The sequence below is a fragment of the Silene latifolia genome, chromosome 5, assembly GCF_048544455.1.
Source record: "Silene latifolia isolate original U9 population chromosome 5, ASM4854445v1, whole genome shotgun sequence".
Taxonomy (NCBI): domain Eukaryota; kingdom Viridiplantae; phylum Streptophyta; class Magnoliopsida; order Caryophyllales; family Caryophyllaceae; genus Silene; species Silene latifolia.
Window position 1 is genome coordinate 85,524,832 of NC_133530.1, and position 22,800 is coordinate 85,547,631.

Consider the following 22,800-nt stretch of genomic DNA (forward strand, 5'->3'; position numbering starts at 1 on the left):
TGCAGATCTTCCTAGTCGATTAAATACAGACGAACGTGGTCTCGTTTTAGGTTGACGTATCCTATCAAAGACGGAGAACGTTGTTGGAAGAGGTACATTTTTTCCTCTCCACTTTCTTCATTTGTCATGATAGAGATAATGTTGACACTAACTTGGTTGATGTGATCTTTTAGGTGCTCTAGCGTTATTTTATTTCCTTGTTTTCCTCGTTGCTAGGCATAATGTGTTTCTAGTTTTGCTTGCCCCCTTTGCTTCTTTCTTGTTATTGTCTCCCAATTTTTATGACCATCCACAATTTTGTTATTCTTTGTAGGTTGGCTTATGTCTGGGGATGCTTGAGCTACAGACGACAATGCCTTTCGACTCCAGATAGCTAATGGTTCAAGACTTTCAAACTGAATCGTGTTTACGCACCATCCATTCTCATTTGAGAAACCGTTTTGTACTTCATGTGAAGCTAGGATTGACGGAGTTATAGGATGTTCCATGGCCACAGAAGTATGATTAGTTGTTATTGTTTCATCAAGGTCCACGATGATTTGTCCATCTCTGGCAAGTTGCATGATCTTTTCCTTAAGAGTTATGCATTTCTCAAGGGGATGACTAACCAATCTATGGTAATGACAATAGTTTGGATTAGTCGTCTTGTTAGTTTGTTCTGGTCGTTTTGACTCTGGCAACTGTATTACGTTCTTTTCTAGGAGGTCATCTAACATATTTGACAGGTCAGAGTCGGCAAATGGATACTTCTTAGCCAACAACTCTTTCAATGTAGATCGCCCTCTTTTGAAATCTTTGATAAATGCATTTTGCTTATTGCCGAGCGTGGGATTCCTGGATATCTTCATTGGTTTGTTGCTAACACTGACGGCCATGGTCTCTTTGGCTTCTTCTTTGACATTTTGGTATTCCTCCTTTTCATCATACTTTTGAAAGTACGTTGCTTTTCTCTGATTGTGCCCCTTAATTGTGATTTCCATGTCATGAGCGCGCGTCGCCAGCTCTTGGAAACTTTTAGGCTTGATGCCTTTCAAGATGTAGAGAATATCCCAGCTCATCCCGTTGACGCACATTTCCACCGACGAGGGTTTGTTTAAGCGATCCTTACATTCCAGACTCAGTGCACGCCATCGGTTGATGTAGTCAACGACGGGTTCATCTTCCCACTGGGTTGTATTTGTCAATTCACTCATGCTGACAATGCGTCTGGTACTGTAGAATCTGTTGAGGAATTCATCTTCCATGTGACCCCAACTGTCAATTGACTCCGAGTCCAAATCCGTGTACCAATCGAACGCAATTCCTTTAAGGGAACGCACGAACTGCTTGACTAGACGATCACCATTAGTTCCAGCATTGTTGCATGTCTCGACGAAGTGGGCGATGTGTTGTTTTGGATTTCCCTTCCCGTCGAACTGTTGAAACTTTGGAGGCTGATAACCAGGAGGCATGCACAAACTGTCAATCCTCTTAGTATAAGGCTTGATGTAGCGCTCACTGCTGGTCGAGCTATTGCCTAGCTGACTTTTGATTGTATTGACTATCAACTGCTGGATTTGGTTTTCAGTGAAGGCGCCAATTGCATGGCCGGGAGGCTTTCCACTATCATCTTTGTCATCATCCTTATCGGTATCATCATCCTTGTCGGAGTCGGTGTGCTCACTTGCTATCTTCTTCTCACGGAGCTCCACCACCTCTTTCTGAAGTTCTTCAAGTTTCTTGTTCTTCTCTTCATTTCCCTTCATCATCTTTTCGAGCAGATTACTCATGTTTTGGATTTGTTCCTCAATAGTAGAACCAGCAATCACCATGACTGAAACACTAGAGGCATCCAGCTTCTTCTTTGACGAAGCCCTAGGTTTGTAAGGGGAAGCCTTCTTGTCGACCTTATCACTTCGAGTCTCTTCGCGCGAAGGAGTATAGGCAGCAAGGATAGCTGTAGCAGCAGCAACTATGGAGGCAACAGAGATCTTGTGTGGCCTGGTAGGGACATGTGCAGAGCATAGGCTAGTAGCAGCAGCGTTGATAGCAGCTTTCTTTGTCATTCCTCTAGTGCAGATGCCAATTGATTGTACAGCTGGGGAGGTAGCAGCAGTGGGAGTGCCTTACAGGATAGCTGGGTAGGTCTTCTTAGAAGCGTCAAGTGACGTGTCCTGCTTGGTAGACATCCTTTTTTAGTAGACTTAGCTTGTAAAGTAGTAGAGATGAGAGGTAGAGAGTTTCACGTCGGGTTCACCAAATTTGTAACGACAAATTTTGTATTGCGATAACTGAAATACAAAACAAGTAAACAAAATGAGTTTTTATTAATATCAGAAAAGTTCGTGTACAATCTCTAATAATCCTCTGATTCTAAATAAACAAACAGGGTACGCGAGCACGATCCACGTAGGGGGTGCGCGTGCGTTTTGCAGGGGGTGCGCGTGTAGAGGGTGTATGCACTCTACGCGCGACGTTGACTTGTATTCTTGAGAGGGTCGAACGACTTGAGTCTCTCTTGAATGTTTGAATGTTTGAATATTCGAGTTTGAATGTTTGAATATTCGAGTTTGAATGTTTGAGTTTTCTTGCGCAGGCGGCACGAATTTGTTGTGCTTGTTGACTGCTTACGTTGAATTTCACGAGATTTTCAGAGAGAATTCCAGAGCTTTTCTTTTCTTCGAGTTTTTCTATCTTCTTGAAATGAATAAACTTGGGGTATTTATAGAGAAAAAGTTGGGCTTTTCCTCGGGTTTGGTCGCAGGCCCATTTCTCGGCCCGTTCGCAATTTTAGCCCAATTTGACTTCTGTTTGGACCCGAATAACTCATAATGACCCAAATTTGATTTAAAAGGGACAAAAATAACTAAATTGAGTAATTTATTTATTATTAACTCAAATTAATTAATTTATGTATTTTCGACATTTAAATAAAATTTTAATGTCTACAGTAATCTAGAAGAATCAGGAAATATCAACCAATTGTCTAGAATAAACAAGCAACTAATGTAATCTAGAAGCCCCCTTGAACATCATAGAACAACGTAAGCATCCTATAACTAGTCATTGTATGCAACTATTGTGAGGTTGGGGGTTCGATTCTTTCCCACGATATAGTGCGCTCATTTGAACCAAATAAATAAATAAATAGCCATTGTATGCATCAACTTTGTGTGTAGCCATCATCTTCCCCCACATATTATGTAACATCTTGCACATTCAAGATATAAATAAATTAATCCATGTTGACAATATCGAGCTCACTAATTTCCGCTTCCAAAATTCCAACATGGTATCAAGCCCATGGTGTCAAACCTGGGTGATGACATTACATGGAAAAAAAATGGAGACAAAAGATCCCACTGTCAAACAAGCACAAGAGGTTATCTTAAAGTAACCAAAAATTCTCTTTATGTAGGCTACCTTAAGCCTAATTTGGTAAGGGTTACGAGAAAATCATACCTCTGTAGACAATAGATATGACCGCCAGACCAAAATTGTCGAGGAAATTGTGAAACTCTCCCTACATCAGGAATGCGGCATGATTAACAGGTAGGAAATGGCTGGAGCACACCATTATCAGCTTCAAAGCTTTGAAGTCAAGACAAAAAAAGAAGACACACTATGAGCAGTTCCGAAAAGATTAACGGACAGGAAATGGACCAATGGTCCCTGCTCAAAGAACAACAATATCAACAATACCAAAATGCCTCAAGGGCTCCCGCAAATGGCCACCACCCGAATCAAACAATAAAAAAAAATCTGGTAGAAACATCTGAAAGCATAATAGCGTTGTCAGTAAAGCTTCTCTTAACAGAAATTCTCGAAAGGCGATGGCATACAGAAAGAGTACAAGTACTTTGTGAAGCCAAGATCGCCAAAGATCTTACTGCGTAGGAATGATATATCTGCCAGAGACAACTTTTTTATGGATTTTCTATTAGGACTTGTCATAGCAGTACAAGTGCAGAGAGAGGCCAGGCTCGCTCTCACTACACTTTTTCCAACTGCTTACTGTCGCTCATGCATTCCTATTGTTCACCTGTTCTTGAATCAACCATAACTCTTCAACAAACACTGATCATACTCGACCTTTTCTCTCCTTTCTTCGCTACCCATTTCAAAGCAAGTAGCGTAAAACTTTGGATCTCATCCAAGTTACCTTCCTCCATGAGTATTAAGTCGATCAACGACTTAACACCATTTCTTTCCACCTAAGAAACAAACTCATCAACCAAATCATTTCCACTTTGAGCCATTTTAATGAGATCCCTTGAAATTAATAACTCCAACATCAAAACCCCGAAACTGTAGACATCGCATTTCTCTATAACTTCTTGAGTTTCAATGTATTACGGGTCAATGTATCTTGGAGTCCCATGAACCGGCATGCTGTGACAAGAATTCATACACAGGTTTCGAGACAGCAATCATTGATCGTAATCAGACTGTTATGACATGTGACCATTCCAATGGACACGTCAACAAAGGTGCATTAGGGGCAGGTTTTTGAGAGGTTTTAATTGCTACCACCTTGTCAACAAAGGTGCCCTTGTACAGCTTGCATGCAATAATTCATCCAATTTATCAGAGATTGCAGGCAATCAGCACAATAATCACAGCTTAATTACCTTACATTGTTGGTTGAAACATAAAGATTGTGTAACAATCTCAGGGAATTAATCCGGAAGAAGGTTACAAATCAGCAAGATTAATCACAGGAGCTTTGGGGAATGAAGAACAAAGCTCGGATGAAGAATCAATGGCGTCTTTATTGATCAAGGAATGATTACAAATGTTGAGAATTACAAATGTAAACAATTCACTTAATTGCTAAAGATTACAGAGAATTGTAGAAGAGAAATGATGAAAGTTTGTTGTAACAGAATTTGCAAAAATGAATGAATGAATGAATTAGTTACAATTGCTTTATTTATAGTAACTAACTCTCTAATTATTGACTTCTTCAACTAACTTTGACTTGCTGAAAATTAGTTGAGTGACGTGGCATAACAAACTCAAAGTTTGCTACAATCCTTCCTCCTTCAATAAAACTTGACCTCAAGTTTGGTTTAAATTGAAATCAGGGAATTTCTTCACAAAAGCATCAAATTCTTCCCAAGTAGCGTCCTCCTTTGTGCCATTAGACCACTGTACTAGCAAGTGCACTTCATAGCCCATCCCTTTCCTGGACATTTTCCTCTCCAAGACTGCCACAGGTTCAGCTGAGAGCTGTAAATTGTCATTCACCACAGGAAGAGTTATTGCTACAGGATCAGGTCCATGATGCCTTCTCAGTTGTGAAACATGAAACACAGGATGGATTTTAGCATGAGTTGGTAGCTCCAATTTATAGGCCACTTCTCCAATTTTTGCTGTGATTTTGAAAGGTCCAAAGTACTTTGGTGCAAGTTTGTTGCAGTTTCTGTAAACAACAGATTGTTGTCTGTAAGGCTGCAATTTTACATAGACCAACTCACCCACTGCTAGCTGTACCTCAGACCTGTGCTGGTCACTTTGGTTCTTCATTCTAACTTGTGCTCTCTGTAAATGGAACTTGAGCATTTTGATACACTCTTCTCTGGCCTGCAAACTCCTGTCAACTGCAGCTACCACACTATCTCCAGTAATGTAGGGCACATGCAGATGAGGGGGCTGCCCAAACACCACTTCAAATGGAGTGGTTCCAATAGATGAATGGAAATTGCTATTGTACCACCACTGAGCTAAGGGAATCCATTGAGCCCATTGTTTTGGATATTCTCCAGTCATGCACCTCAAATAAGTTTCCACACATTTGTTCACTGCCTCAGTTTGACCATCTGATTGTGGGTGATAAGCAGTGGACATACACAGTTCTACTTGCTGGCATTTAAACAATTCTTTCCAAAAATTACTTAGAAAGATTTTATCTCTGTCACTGACTATAGTTTTAGGAGTCCCATGTATTTTAAACACCTGTTCAAAGTAAATTTTGGCCACAGTTTTAGCATCAAAAGGATGGCTCAGAAGCAGGAAATGAGCATACTTACTAAGCCTATCCACCACTACCAAAATAGTGTCCTTCCCTTGAGATTTTGGTAGCCTCTCCACAAAATCCATAGAAATATCCAACCAAATTGCTGCAGGAATTGGCAAAGGCTGTAATAACCCTGCTGGAGCCCTTAAGATAGGCTTATTCTTCTGACATGTTCCACATTGCCTAACCAAATTTCTCACATCTTTCTTAAGATTCTTCCAATAAAAAATTGCTGAAATTCTCTTGTAAGTCACATGAGCACCAGAATGTCCTCCTATAGAAGATTCGTGCATGACAGACAGAATCTCTTTTCTCAGCTCTTCATTAGGCCCCACCACTAGTTTCCCTTTTCTGCTCAACTGATCATCTACCCATCTGAACTTGGACTGAGAATTAGGCTGATCTATGAGTGATTGTATCAGTTCTTGACATTCTTGTTCCTGCCAACTGTCATAGACTTTCTGTAACAAGTTGGCCCTGATCTGTGAGACAGTTAAAGCCAGTAATTCTCCCCCAGTGATTCTAGAAAGGGAGTCTGCCACAGTGTTTTCTTTGCCCTTCCTGTAAGTCACTTCATAGTCTAACCCCAGTAATTTAGGCAAACATTTGCTCTGAAAAGCAGTTGTAATCTTCTGTTCCAGTAAATATTTCAAGCTAAAATGATCTGTCTTGATTATAAAATGCCTGCCAATGAGATAAGGTTTCCATTTTTCCACAGCCATAACCACTGCCAGAAGTTCTTTTTCATATGTTGATAATCCCAAGTGTTTCTCAGACAAAGACTTGCTCAAGAAAGCAATTGGATGCCCTTTCTGAACTAGCACAGCTCCAATTCCCTTATCACTTGCATCAGTTTCTACCACAAAATCTCCCTGAAAGTCAGGCAAAGCAAGAACAGGAGCCTGACTCATAGCCACTTGCAACTCTCTAAAGGCTTCAGTAGCTCTGTCACCCCATACAAACCCATTTTTCTTGAGTAAATTGGTTAAAGGCTTGCTGATGATCCCATACCCCTTTATAAACTTTCTATAATATCCTGTTAATCCTAGAAAACCTCTCAACTCCTTAATGTTTTTAGGCACAGGCCAGTCAACCATAGCTTGTACTTTAGAGGGATCTGTAGCCACCCCTCTCCCTGAAATTACATGCCCTAAGTAGTCCACTTCAGTTACGCCAAAAACACACTTACTCTTCTTAGCAAACAATTGATGTTTCCTTAAAATAAGTAGAGTGATCCTCAAATGTTCCTTATGAGTCTCTAAATCAGGACTATAGATGAGAATATCATCAAAAAACACCAAGATAAACTTCCTCAAATAAGAACTGAAAATGGAATTCATTAAACTCTGGAAGGTTGAGGGGGCATTTGTGAGTCCAAAAGGCATTACCAAAAATTCATAATGTCCCTCGTGGGTTCTAAAGGCTGTTTTTGGTATATCTTGAGGGTTCATTCTAATCTGCCAGTACCCAGCTCTCAAGTCAATTTTGGAATAAATTGTGGAACCATGTAACTCATCTAACAATTCATCAATAACAGGGATGGGAAATTTGTCCTTGACTGTATGCTTATTGAGTTCTCTATAATCCACACACAACCTCCAAGTGCCATCTTTCTTCTTAACTAATACCACAGGGGAAGAAAAAGGACTTTGGCTATGCTGCACCACTCCACTCTCCAACATTTCTTTAGTAATTACTTCAATTGCATCTTTCTGTATAACCGGATATCTATATGGTCTGACATTAATGGGTACTGTACCAGGGATTAAATGAATTTGGTGGTCATGAGATCTGTGTGGGGGTAATGTAGTTGGTTCATCAAAAATATCTTGGAATTCTCCCAAAACTTCTGCTAACTCTCCTGCACTCTTACCCTTATTCACAACACAAGAGTTGTCATTTACTGGTTGTACTTGTAATGCAAACATCTGCCCTCCCTTACAGTTTTTACTCAATTTTTCTCCATTTAACCAAAAACAGTTTCCACCTTTTACTCCTCTCAGTACCACCTTCTTTCCCTTATACACAAAATCCATCCTCAATTCTTTGAAATCCCAGCTGACAGGTCCTAAAGAGGCTAGCCATTGTATTCCCAACACCATTTCACACCCTCCTAAAGGAACTATCATCACATCTGCTAAAAACTCCACTCCATGTAACTGCCAGGTAAATTTTTTACAAATCTTAGTGGTTAAAATCTTGTCACCATTTGCCACAGACACCTCCAAGGGATAAGTACTAGATATCCTACATCCAAGTTTCCTAGCCACTGCTTCATCCAAAAAATTGTGGGTGCTTCCAGAGTCAATTAATATATGCACACTTTGAGTCCTCACTTTCCCTGTCACCCTCATGGTCTGAAATGAGTTATGGCCAGCCATAGCATTAAGAGAAATCAAGGGTTGCTTTTCCACTCCTTCCTCCCTACTGCTATGTACTGAATTAATGTCACACTCTTCTTCCTTCTCCTCACTTTCTCCCTCAGTATCATCACTTTCCTCAATTGGAACCACCTGAATTTTGTACAACTTCCCTTTACACACATGTCATGCAGTGTACTGTTCATCACAATAAAAACAAAGGTTATTCCTCCTTCTTTCCTCCACATCTACAGGTAGAGGGGGTCTGTTTCTGTAGTTAGGTCTATAGGGAGTCATATTGGTATTATTTTTTTGGTAGTTTTGGCCTGTAGGGTTAGTCTTAGTGTCATTTTTCTGGTATGGTGATGACCCTGGCCTCATCTTGGTTCGATAATTTGTGTAATTAGGTCTGGTTTGAGGGGGTTTATCAAGCAAGGGTTTGTTAATTTTTGTTGCAGAAATGGTTTCTTCCTGCAACCTTGCATACTCCACTGCTTCAGATAATGTCTCAGGTTTGAAGGCTTTAACAAAGGGTTTAACAGCAGGCTTTAGTCCTCCAACAAAACTGTCTAAGAAGTACTGATCAGGTAACAATCTATTTCTTTGCAACATTAACCCTTTAAGATGTTCAAATGAATCTAGGTAATCTTCTATAGAGCCAGTTTGTGACAATTTATTGAATTCTTCAACCACATTACTATCAATAGCTTCTTTAAATCTGATACACAAATCCATGGCAAAATCATTCCAATCCACATTTGCTCTAATTGACATATAAGATTGAATCCAAGGTTCAGCCTTTCCAATCACATACAATGAAGCTAGGTCTGCTTTTTGGTTATTTGGTACTTTACACAAATCAAAATATCTGTTGCATTTCTTAATCCAATTTCTAGCATTTTTACCATCAAATTGGGGGAATTCAATTTTAGGGTTAAAATTGAAATTTCTGGGATTTTGATGTATACCTTCACGATTTCCAGGTTCCTCATTGAGTCTATTATTAATTGCATTATTCTGGAAACCCTGAAGGAGCTGCTCAATCCTTTGATTTTGTTCCCTCATCGTACCCATGGAATCCTCGATCAATTTCATGCGTTCTTCCATTTGTGCTTGTAACTGAACAATTGTTAGTTTAGCCAGCTTCACTCTTGTTCCTTTAATGGCGGAAAACTTATAGCTTCAACTCAACCCTTAAATGGCGGCAAATTGAAAACTTCACAGTATAACAATGGCGGAAAATAAACAGAGGACAGGATGAACTGTCTCTGATACCAACTGTAACAATCTCAGGGAATTAATCCGGAAGAAGGTTACAAATCAGCAAGATTAATCACAGGAGCTTTGGGGAATGAAGAACAAAGCTCGGATGAAGAATCAATGGCGTCTTTATTGATCAAGGAATGATTACAAATGTTGAGAATTACAAATGTAAACAATTCACTTAATTGCTAAAGATTACAGAGAATTGTAGAAGAGAAATGATGAAAGTTTGTTGTAACAGAATTTGCAAAAATGAATGAATGAATGAATTAGTTACAATTGTTTTATTTATAGTAACTAACTCTCTAATTATTGACTTCTTCAACTAACTTTGACTTGCTGAAAATTAGTTGAGTGACGTGGCATAACAAACTCAAAGTTTGTTACAGATTGCATGCAATAAACACATACGGAGTAAAACACCAAGTAAATTATGGGTTGAAAATTAATTGAATGGTAGAAAGATTGAATTTTTGGAAGGAATACTTACCAGAATTAATTGAAGGAACCCTAAAACCTCAGTTACACTTACACATTGTGTTCATCGTAGATTTCCCAAATAGTTAATTAAATTGCTGATCTTTTATTTGCCTTGGGAAAAATTTTGATATTGAAAAATCCCATGTCATAAAATCGGAGGGTCTTTTTTTAAAAAAAAAATGTGGGATTGGTCAATAACAAAAATTCTTATTTAAGACGAATATATTCGTCTTGACCTTGTGTCAACTGTCAAGTAGTTAAAACGGATACATTCGTCTTAAGAAAGACTCTTAACCAATATGTATTGAGGAATTAGCTTTCCTACAATCGATAATTGAGAATTCACATGAATTTTATCCAAACACGATGAACCAGAAAAATTTTAAACATCATCCTATGCATTTACATGCTACAGAAAAGTATATCGACCAAACAATTACCTAGTCTATTTGTAAGTTGTAACACATTGAAATTGAGAAAATTTTTAACCAATTCCTATTTCGAAATATTCAATTTCCCAACTTAGAAGTGGGTCAATGCTTCGAAGCCTAGAATTAATTTTCATGGAAAATTATTACTCCGTATAAAACTACTCGCTGTAACCATCTTATTTTAAAATTGAGTACTAGAGTACTACCTTATACTGTAAACAATATAAGCACCATCAACATCAGAGCCTTCATCCCAAAATGATTTTTAGTCAACAACAGCTGTATTTTTAGCTAGCCAGCTGAAATTAAGCAAATGAGACGCCTATTCATTAGACAAATACATTCTTCTAACATGGAATAGAAACAAGGAGTGTTGTCCATTACAGTCTTCCGGGAATATGATCGAAAAAATAAGGGTACCAATCAAAAACTAAAATCACAAGATCAAAATAGTCCCCGGTGTCACAGTTCACTTAACGAGGATACCAGCCACCGTTGTTTAGGTGCAATGCTACGGGACTAGACCTCTAACATCAAATATTATCACGGTTCACTTAACAAGGACACCCGTTATTTTGGTGCAGAGCTGCGGGACTAAATATCTAACATCAAAGACTATCCATTAAACAATACAAGTTGCATTACTTCAGCTACCAATACTTGCACATTACCAAGAACTGGATGTCTTCAAATAGTACTACCGAGATGGCCTTCACATATAACAGCAGGAAAAGTAGCTCAGCCCTTGCCCATTCAATTGACAAACTGATTGCAAACCGACCACATTGTACATCCTTATCAAAGAACCCTAATAGATCATTCTTGTACCCAACAAAAAAGGTTTGACATTTGATGATAGCCTATTTCCACTCCAACCCGTGTCACAATAGGCAAGCATTTGAAAAGGGAGATACCGCCAATGATCCATCTCTTAACCCAAAATTATATCGGTAGCTGGCTTTGACTTGGTAGTTATATGTCAAGGTCACATTCAAAAAATCCCCCACAAATTCTCAAAGTTACTCTATTGCACCTTTTACCTCTCGGGATTTGGAAACGTCTTTAGTAGAACTTTGTATACCCAGAGCATGAGCAAACATCCTTTTTGCAGCTCCAAAGTTTTCGTCTCTCATACTATTTTTGGAAGAGGCGAGTCCATCTCGTCCACAAGCACCCACACCACTCCTAGAAGATCTGTCATTCGGCGTCTTACATGACTTCTCGTTATGTCTTCCAGGTCGACTACAACTGGTGACAGAGGTTTTGGCTCTAAAGGAAGCCTCTGAGGACAAATCTAAATCTAGAGCAAACCTTCTGTCAATGTCATGGAGATTGGATTGCTCATTGGGGTGGTGGGTTGTATTATTGGCCTTGGACCGACTGCAGGGATTAATCCTTTGGCCAAGTGCATGGGAAATCATGCGACGAGCAACTACAGGATCAGTTTTTGGCTTTTGTCTTGCCTCCTCTTTCAACTCAACTTCGTCGACACCAAATATGCGCTCACGCGCAGCTTGATAAGCTGCCTCTCTATCCATGAAATTAGTTGACTGAGGTACGTTCATCTTCAAAACTGAAACATAAGAGGATGGATACAAAATATAAGTACACAAGAAGTCAGAAGTATCAATCTTGAGAGATTTTATAGATCCCACATGAAAAGCTCTTCATATAGTCAGAAACCTATTACAGGAATTCATTTAAGAGGAAATAGAGTGAGATCAAACTCGATGATCATAAAGAGTGTCCACCCACATCCTTTCTGGTTTTTCACTGCATAACTTAATTTCAGAGTAAGCCACTCAGCAATTACCAAAAGTCCATAACTAATTTGGTCCTGTCAAATGTGAATTAGTGATGAGAAGCTTTAATTCATTTCAATAAAGAAAAAGAGAATGATAGTAATTTTTTATGTATTCCACCTACGCCTGCGAGATATTGTGATGTATCTATGAGAAATGCATAAAAGAGTTACAAGAGTTTCGTAGGCTTTCAAGAGTTTAAAGAAAAATCAGGTGCATCTACTTCACCACTGCCCCAGAATATGACACAGTAGAAGTCCTTCATAATAAAAGTATAGTCTTTCTGAGCTATTTAATGCAAACAATATATTAGAATTACTCAAATGACCAGCTGAACTTTCGGAGTATGCAGCCAATACGTACAATCCAGTCATGAACATGACAATAAAAACAACAGTGAAGTCAAATAAATGTTAATATCAGGCCACATGATACAAGTCACACCAGCACATTTTTTTGCGTTCACGATCATTTTCTAAAGGTTATATCTCATGATACACCATTGAATGGCTAGATATATGCCAGTTATCAAGAAGCATCCAGACTTATTATCAAAAATATATCATTAGCAAACCCATGATGAATGGTATATGACTGATTCTGGATTTTTGACTGTAATAAATCGATGGTAGACCTCTACTGGTGTATGGGATTTACAGTCTATTACTGGTCCAAAATAAACCCTCAAAGTGGACTGGATGCACAGCTCGCAGCAGATGAGTCAATTCATATATGGGGGAGATAACATAATGAAAATCATTTTAACGAATGTCTCACAAGGCTTGATAGATTCGGTTTCTCACATTGTAAGGGCTCGCTTTGAATGGGAGTAACTATTACTGGAGTAATAGAGGCTAAAATAAGAAGAAATGGAAGGAGATGGGTGGTTAGTGGTGGTTGTGGAGGGTGGAAAGAGGAGATGTAGGAGGAATTATTACCTTCATATGGAGGCAATGCATTACTTGGGGTGGGGAGGTGGGTAACTATTACCCCCTTAATCCCCTTAAACTAAAAGAATAAGAGATTCTAAAATTTTCCCGCCTAAATGAATTAGTCTATAAATGGGCTTCATAACATCATATCTACAACTGGGCCATCCTGATTAATTTCAACTTAAGCTATTAATGGACTTCATAATATCATATCTACAAGACTACAACTGAACCATACTGATTAATTTCATACAATAAGTCAATAAATAATAATATGCCATTTAGAAAAGGGAATAATATTCTTTTAACTTGCATAGACATATTACAGGATATTCTTATTTTGTTATATGCATGAAATTGCACTAATTATATGTACAATGTGATATAAATATTTTACTATTATTATTTTTAAAACTAAACATTATGACCAAGAACATTTTTTTAGGAAACATTTTCTGATTAATTCTATTATTCTATCTTTTGATAATAATGTACTACGGGGTGAGAGTATCATAAATTGTTATTACTTCTAAAAAGAAAAACATACTTATGATATTTTTTTTACACTTTAACTTAATATCCATCTTTGCTTCATACTATATGAAAACTTAAATTTTGGTTACCTTTTTTTTAATTGTTTATATAACGCCTTAGTGGATATAGTGATATAATTAGAAACAATGTTTTCTTAAAACAAAGTTAATAAAATAATTTCAGTAAAACCGACAATCTTATACGGAGTAAAAGTGTTGAACAATCTCTTTTCTAGCTCCTAATACAAAATTACTAATAGTAAATTTTATAATTAAATTTCAAATGGAGTTAAATACCAATAGTATAATTATTAAATTCTCTAATATTCTTATCTAAAAACCGCGCATTTGCGCGGGATCAATACTAGTGGAGAGATTATTACACTATCTTCCCCATTTCTATCTTTAACCTCCATCACTTTCCTCCATTTTTTAGTTCATTTAAGTTCAATCCCTAGTAACAATTACCTCCATTCCAATCGAGCCCTAAGTAGTAATCTAGTCTAACAAAGGAGGAAGACAACTAAAGATGCAACTACTTGCTTTAGACATTACGAAGAGATCATGCTCTGCGTCGACTAATGTAATTCAGTTCGCATTTCATTTTCTTCATAGCTCTCATTTAAAAAAAAAAACCTCAAATATATATTATCCTTTACTTCTCTTTGAACTTATTGTTTTCCCGCCTCAATCATCTCTGTACTCTTTCATTGTTTTCCCGCCTCAATCTCATATTGACTGTTCCAGATAATAATTCATATTAACCGACCATAAATCATTTTGGTATGGAGGCTTTCATGAATGAGAGAACGAAATTCCTGTTTCTTTCGCAACATATCGATCAGGCCAGAACACAACAGCAAAATATAAATCTTATTGATAAAGAGTAATCATGCAAGAGGACAGCTAACCAGAGATAAATGATGGCCCTATAACATATGCCATTTAATACAGTAAACTCCCAACAAAGATTAAACAAGAAAAATTTACCACTGCATATATCATTTCTTCTCAATATCTGGTAAGGCATTGGTGAAGATTCACCACGTTCATGCTGCCAGAGAATATCACTAACAAGGATAGAAGGTCTGTGAAAAGGAAATATGACCTAATCACTTTAGGAACAATGCAATGAATTCAATTCTTTTCTTCTCTCACTAGTTCCAGTTCATATCTATTAACAACTTTAACAAGGAACGGGGAATAGGATGGGGCGTGGCGTCACCTTCAAAAAAATTTAAATACAAACCTATGCTCATAAGAAGCTGAATGAAGTTAATTATATTAAAGGGTAGTTTATCAAGGTAATCAGGAAGTGACCCCTTGACAAAATGAAATAAGGAAAATCCCCACTTACATTGATGTCTCCAAGCATTGGTGAAAAACCAAGTGACGGTCATCCCCTTCACCAACAGACTCGTGAGCAAATCTTAAACAATCAAGTAACAACTTCAGAAAGAATAGCAGCAATGCTTGGCAGATATTTTTGTAATGAATTGAGTCTTGAGATTCTCATCTCAAAATATTAAAAAGACGTATACCCAAATATATCAGCAAGACGATGCAAGATCAGGCGGTTGTATGAACTCATGGGTTCCAGCTCTAAAATTCCAACAGGGCTGCAGCAAACAAAAATCTGATCATGAGATGCAGATGATGCTTCATCTTAAAAGGAAACAGGACAAGATTGAAAAAAAAAAGAATCTTCTTTGTAATTATACACCACAAAGACCCAAAAATGGAACATTAATCTCCTCACGTGCCAAAAAAATAATAGTAGCGAGTAGGTATGTCAAGGAACCGCAAAGTAAACTTCTACATATGCATTAAAAAAACCGCAACCAGCCGACCACTTAACAGAACTTTCAAAAATGCAAAAACTACGGGAAGATGATGCAGATGACACCCAACCTTGGATCAGACTGAAGGAAGCTTATCAAGGCTTCTTCAACCGCAAGTACAAGATGCCTGCTCGGGTAGTTATCTTTTACAAGAGAAGCAAGTTCCTCAACCTGCGAGTTAAAGTAATAAACATTAAAAATCCACAAATACAGCTGCAAGTACCACTTCGATAAAAAAAAAAAAAAAAAAAAGGAAACAATTTAGGGCAGTGCCAAAATTCAACCGTCAACATGTCATTGCCACATTATACTAACACGAGCTGCAAGCCTGCAAGTACCACTTGCAGGAAAACGGAAATAATTCGGAGTCAATCCAGTAATTCAACCATTAACTATGTCACTACAACAAAATACCAGTGAGTACATTGTACATCATTCACCAGTACACAAAAAATTGACACCAATTTTAAAATAACGAACGATCTGAATGATCAATAATGAAAATTGCGACTAAGATTGTTACATATTACAACAGAAAGAAGCGCAACCAGGTAGCGGGCATTTTCGCCTTTCATATAAATTAACCCCAACAATCTTTACACTCAAATAACTACGCAAAATAGCAAAAACTCGATAGAACTGACTAATACAGCGGATAAACTACAACTGCCATATTAAAATGCTAATTAACACTTAACAAACCCCCAAATTCCATGAAAACTAGCAAAAACTCGATATAAGGGTTGTTAAATTATGATTTAAATTGCTAATTAACATGGGCTAAGAGCACAATAATATGAAAAGGAAAGATTAAAAAATCAGAAACTGGCTACATAAGAACCCTAATTGCAAAAATAATTCAGCAAGATGATAACTTTACAGATTGAATTAAGGAATAACGGAAAATAATGAAAGTAAAAAAGAAAAGGGATCAAGGAGAAAAAGAAGATACCATCGCGAACTGGGTAACACTCATTGTCGAAGAATATTGCAGAATTAAAGAGGGAAATTTGACTGATTAGAGAAAAATTGAATTGGGGAAGAAAATAAAATAAAATGTGTGAAACTTGTGTAAAACCTTGGAATTGGTCCGAGATATTTGAGATAACTCAATTCACTTTTTATTTTTATTTTCTTATTTTATTTAAAGAGATTAAATTATTCTCCTGGTAAGACGGATTCAGTTAATAGATCCACCAGTTGTACCCAATTGTATGCTCTAGAACCCGAGTTATATAATAAAGTTTTTGAGTTTTGTTTTAAAGAAATTGAGCTATACTATAAAATTTCTGAACTCACTCACCTAAACATAAAAAAAATTAACTTTAAGAAAGCTCAAAAAAATTACACATAAGCTCGATAAGATATAACTTGGTTGTATGACGCTATTGTACCACTAGAGGTATAAATGTTATTTGTGAGATGGATTTTACCCACAGAAATTTTCACTTTAGACGGATTACAATCTCACTTTAGACGGTCCGTCTAAAGTTGCAGACATGTCGAATATCACTGTAATACCCCGTAATTTGACAAGAATTTATATTGATAATTAACACATTTTAAATAATTAATTATAATAAGTTTATAATTTATAATTTGGAATAAGACGGTAAATAAATAATAGAATAATAAATGAGTCGGGAAAGGAGATGGGCCGAATAAATGTAAAGTGTAAATGGGCCAAGCTTGTGTAATAGTTGTATAGCCCATGTAGAATAATAATAATAGTAGTAATCGTATTTCATAATCTCCTATTTACTAAATGAATAGGTGAACTCACAAATTTTCCCTCCAAAAAGCATCTTTTTAAATAAGGAAGCTATTGATAATTTAATTGTATTCACTAAATAAGAAAATTAATAATTATAATGTATTTCATTATATAACTCATTTCATAAAAATTAATCTTTTCATCAAATTATATAATTTTCACTAAACACTAAACTATTATATTTTAATTAAAGTATAAATAATACTCCCTCCTATTCAGCTTATAGTTCCCCTTTCATTATAATACTCCTCACATATATTAGAGAAAAGGGAATTATAGGCTGAATAGGATGAGTATAAGACTATAAACTATTAAATTTTTTATTGATATTATTATTTGATAATGACTTGGCTCATACTATTTATACTATGTATAAACAAAACTATAAATGGTTTTGATTACTTTCTTAACAAAAAAAAGTTGAGAGAATTTATAAATTGGAATCATTAGTATTGTGGTATAAAAAATAATTTAAAAAATGTATTTCAACACATTACTCAATCCTCTTGGATTAATTTTCAGTCTTAATTTATTTTTTTGCTCGAAATAAAATATAATAACGAGAAAAATAAACAATTAATGAGATACCACTATTATTTTACAGTTTAATTTTACTTAGTTTTCTTGAATAATTCTAAAGTTCAATTTTTTTCCTCAAAATATAATTGTTCCGGGATATATTCCAGAGCAGATATTTGTTACCACTCGTAGCTCGTAGAACGATGTCCTTGCTTGAATCCTCCTTGCGGTCTCCTGAAACGATGAACAAACTGAGGGCTCGGCTTTGGCCGAGCGTACTCACTCCGACGCTCAAGTCAGTAAACTTAGAGAGAAGTTGTTGTAACTTGGCTAAGAGTGTATTGTAGAGAGATAAGGAAGCTATTACCAGATGAATAGTGGTTATTAGGTCAATTTGTGGATCTCCTCCTCAATGAAGGTTGAGGAGTATTTATAGGCATTCACCTTTTGTCACGTAGTGGCCAAGTGGCCAAGTGGCTATCAGGTGGAAAGACCGTTGTACCCTCGGCCGATGGACCTGTGGTAGGCTCGCCGAGGGTCTTGGATATGAGTACGCGGATATGTGCCCCTACCGGGTGGTAACCAGTAGAGACCCAGTGACAAAGTAGATGGGTTGCATCGGCTAGACTGTCTAAGTCGTTGACTTTGCTGTGGATACCCTTGACCTTGCCCAATATGTTGACTTGGTCAGCGGTGCAGAATATGCCCCATCAATAATAACGTGAAATATAAAAAATTAATAAACTGTTAGTTTAGCATGATTAAGTAATACAAAAATAAAAAGTCTATAAATACCGCGCATTCATTGCGCGGGATCTAAACTAGTAATAATAATAATAGTATAAGGTAATTACATTTCCTAATTGCTCTCTTATAGATCTAAACCTACTCTATAAATAGAGATAAATACCTTACCCTAGTTTATCATATGCAAACTGAAAATTTGAGAGAAGAGGAGGAGACGTAGAAGGAATAAAGACGGAAATTTACATCACTAATTAACTCGAGGTAAGACCGTCTTATGTATACATCTTTGCTTTCTTATAACTCGTAAACTAGACCACTGTTTGACGAACTAAGACCGTCACCAGGACCTTGGAGGACCAGGGTGTGACCGGACCCACCATTGACCACCGTTTACCGGTGGGAAAGGGACTGTTATTAGGCTTTTCGAAGGGTGGTTGTGGGTTGTTGGTTATACAATGAACACGGGTTTGCAACCCCTAGTCTGACTCGTCTGACCTGGGCTTGGTAGGGTAGAGTCGTGGTGTCTAGTCGGTCCCAGTGGTGATGTTAGGGTGGTCAATAGTGGTGTTTGGTACGGTGGTTGGCCGGAATTACGAGCTAGGACATAATTGTCGTTTAAACACAATGGAACCCTTTAATAGTCGTTGACTTGACCTGGGTATGATGGGGTTGTGACATGGTGGTTGGGTCGACCTCGGGGGAGGTTTCAGGTGATAGAATTATGAAAGATTGAATTTCATTGGGTTGAATTGCATAATTACATAATAGATCAAGATACATATTTATAGTGCTATACATGTTTACAATAAGGAAATAATCATCTTATGATAATACAAAAAGATATGTAAATATTACGTGCTAAAATATGAAGATTATGTGCTAAGATATACTGAATAATATATATGAGATTATTTACGTAATATTCCTAATATTCCCCCGCAAGACGAACGGCCGGAACGAGAGTTCAGTCTTGAAAAGTATGACGGAGATGAAGACGGTAGCGATAATAAGTGATGGATGCATATTTGCCATGATTTTTTTGTTTTTTTTTTTTGAAAAAAGAAAGTGGGGGAAATTTTCATAAAAAAATAGGGAAGGTAAGGGTATGAGAAATGAACGTTTTTTATTTTATTTTAAATAAGGTGAACATAGAGCAAAGTTTGTATGGGTGGCATAAAGGGTGGTCAAGTTTAGAGAGTGGTGATTCTGGTCCTTGGTGTGGCTAAATAGAGTGGTGCTCCCTAAATGTTGATAGGGCGTTGGTGGGTTGCACAAGGCAAAGAAGTAGCAATGGTGGTTGGGTGGCATCATCGGCAGATATGTGGTGTGACGAAAACGATTGTACTCCGGTGGTTTGAATACTCGAACAGTAGGAGGATTCAACTTTCATTTCTGTGCAACATGTCAGGGACATGAGAGTGGTGAGTTAGGGTCAACAAATCGATTGCGTCGAGCCGCAGCGAGGTGGAGCGCATGGTGACTCGGTTGTGATTTTGAACAAATTAAAGGAGATGGAAGGGTGCTTGAAGGTGAGCGAAGTTGGACTTGGTTTGGTAGCGAGGGTACTGATTACTGAACAGATAGCCATGGCCCATGTGTGTGAAATGAACCATTATGGCGTATTGCCACTCTTTAGTTGTTTGCATTAGGCATTTAATTTGACAGTTGTTGGGTTGTTGTTCTTGTGCATATCCAAATAATGATAGGGCTAAGCTTGGGTTTGCAAGGTGGGTTATCACTCTTGAATTGAACAAGAAGAGAAAATTTGAGTGTGGTGTTGGGGTTTAACCATGGTTTGTAGACACTTTAAAAATAAAGTGTGAGTACTCCATGGCTGATAGGCTGGGGGGTTGAGTTGCCATGAAAGTAAACGTGTATAATGCTGGAAGTTAAATCGGGAACTTTTTTTTTTTTTTTTTTTTTGTGTTTTGAGAAAAATGAAAAAGGTTGACAAATTTTCGTATAAATAAAGAAGGTTAAGAGTTATGTACGAGTTTTGCCATGGTCACAATATGAGGTGTAGGGTTTGGTTGCCATGGTCAAGATATGAAGATAATGTAACGGGGTGGAGATTTATAACGGGGTGGTGGGTGGTCGTATGGGTGACCAAAATTTGTATAGGGTGGCCATGAGTGACCAAAGTTGTGAGGTGTGGCCATGGGTGACCAATTTTGTAAGGGTTGATCGAATACCAAAGTAGGGGTTTTGACTCTCGTAGTCAAGTGGATGGTGGCAGAAAATTTGGTAGTGACCGAAAGGTTAGGTTTGATGCAATTCTCGGGTGATGGCAGCGGAAGAGGGTAGATTTTCAGTGGAGCAAAGTCGGGTTTTGGGTAGGTGGGTGGTTGCTTGCTCCCGAAAATGGATCTACTATGAGGGGTTAACCTCTATCAAGAGCATGAGGCTCTGATACCATGATAGAATTATGAAAGATTGAATTTCATTGGGTTGAATTGCATAATTACATAATAGATCAAGATACATATTTATAGTGCTATACATGTTTACAATAAGGAAATAATCATCTTATTTTTTTTTTTTTTGGTCTCAAAAAAAAAAAAAAAAAAAAAAAAAAAAAAAAAAAAAAAAAAAAGATATAGGAAATAATCATCTTATGATAATACAAAAAGATATGTAAATATTACGTGCTAAAATATGAAGATTATGTGCTAAGATATACTGAATAATATATATGAGATTATTTACGTAATATTCCTAATATCAGGGAGGTTAAAGGTGGCGGTTTGTGGTGGTAGTTGTCTGTTTCGCGAAAACAAAAGAGTGTTGGTCGTGAGTAGTTGTGTCGTGTCGGTTAGTGTCGTGGCTAGGATGGCAGACAGAGTTTCAGGTGGTGGCGGTTGCCGGTTGTGGGTGTATGGGTGGTGGTGCTTGGTGTGTCGCGTGGTGTTATGGTGTGCAGGTTGTTGTTGTTTTTGTTTCTGCCGGCTACTGTTATGGTGAGTGCAGGGGAGTGTCAGGCGGGAGTGGTGCTGGTCAAGGGGTGGCCACCGTGGCTGGGTGGTCCACGGTGGAGGCTGTGTGAGTTGGGTACGGTGCTGCCAAGGGATGTCTTGCGAAGTTGGTGTATGAGTGTTTCATTGTTTATGCCGTGAAGAGTGAGTGGGGGTGTGGGGTGTTATAAGTTGGTTTTAATTTTGTAGAGTGGGTTTTGAGTCGGGTTTTTAAGACGGGTTTAAATTACCAAGTTACGTAATAATTAATATAGTTAATTAATTATTTAGTTCGATTGTTTTATAATTTATATAACGGTAATGATAAATACAGTCCTTAGGGCTGTATTTAAGAACTAAATTACTTCCCAAAATGGAATTAAATTAGGAATTTATGACACAATTACGCGTAAATTGATGTCATTAATGCTTAATTTAAGTTTTTCTTTCCTTTTTAGTTAACTTAAATGCAGCCCTTAGGGCTGTATGTATCATTTTCCTTTATATAATTAGAATAATTAGTTATTATAGTTATTATAATTGCTATTAGGTGACGGTTTTGAGGAGAAGTATTTCTGAGTCGTGCTTGAGCTGCTTAATTGGATTTGCTATTGGATTATATTTCCCGTGAGGTAGGATAACTACTCAACTTGCTATTTTTATTGTATTTCACATGAGTATTGTGGTTGGAAGTATACTTGTTGTATCGTTGTGGTTGCGTATTGTGGATTATATCCGACTGATTATTATTATCTATCGTTGCATTCATATAAGCATGACATTTATATTAGTTATCAGATTTATTCTGGCAGACATTACTTTTAGTAATGTATAGTGGTTATCAGATTTATTTTGGCAGACGATTATAATCGTGAATTCTCGAGGCAGGCCCCATGCTGGTTCTGCAGACCGTCTGGTGGATATTTATCAACAGTGTGTTGAGGCAGACATTACTTTATAGTAATGTAGTGTGTTTTCTCACCTTCGGGTTGAGGCTGCCCCGGCCAGGGATTGGCGGGATGAACAGTGTTGCGAGTGATGAACTCGGTTGGATGGTTCTATTAAGTCATATCATACATATTCATATTATTGGTGTCATCTACTGTTGTTAGTTATTCTACTCAACCTCGTGGTTGACAGTATATTCGTGAACACCTGTGATGAACCAT

General features: G+C 37.4%; 1 protein-coding gene and 1 long non-coding RNA gene across 2 annotated transcripts; one reads left to right on the plus strand and one right to left on the minus strand.

Moving 5' to 3' along the window:
- On the plus strand, positions 1–803 carry LOC141656207 (uncharacterized). Its single transcript, XR_012548423.1, has 2 exons — positions 1–92; positions 314–803. It is a non-coding gene; the product is annotated as an uncharacterized LOC141656207 (long non-coding RNA).
- Positions 804–10,812: 10,009 nt separating this feature from the next.
- Positions 10,813–16,741, minus strand: LOC141657715 (uncharacterized). Its single transcript, XM_074465033.1, has 6 exons — positions 16,593–16,741; positions 15,711–15,811; positions 15,341–15,418; positions 15,157–15,228; positions 14,790–14,887; positions 10,813–12,105 (listed from the first exon to the last, which is right to left on the minus strand). Exons 1-6 carry the CDS (start codon positions 16,614–16,616, stop codon positions 11,552–11,554), a joined length of 927 nt encoding a protein of 308 aa, XP_074321134.1. The 5' UTR covers positions 16,617–16,741; the 3' UTR covers positions 10,813–11,551.
- Between the last annotated feature and the right edge of the window lie 6,059 nt (positions 16,742–22,800).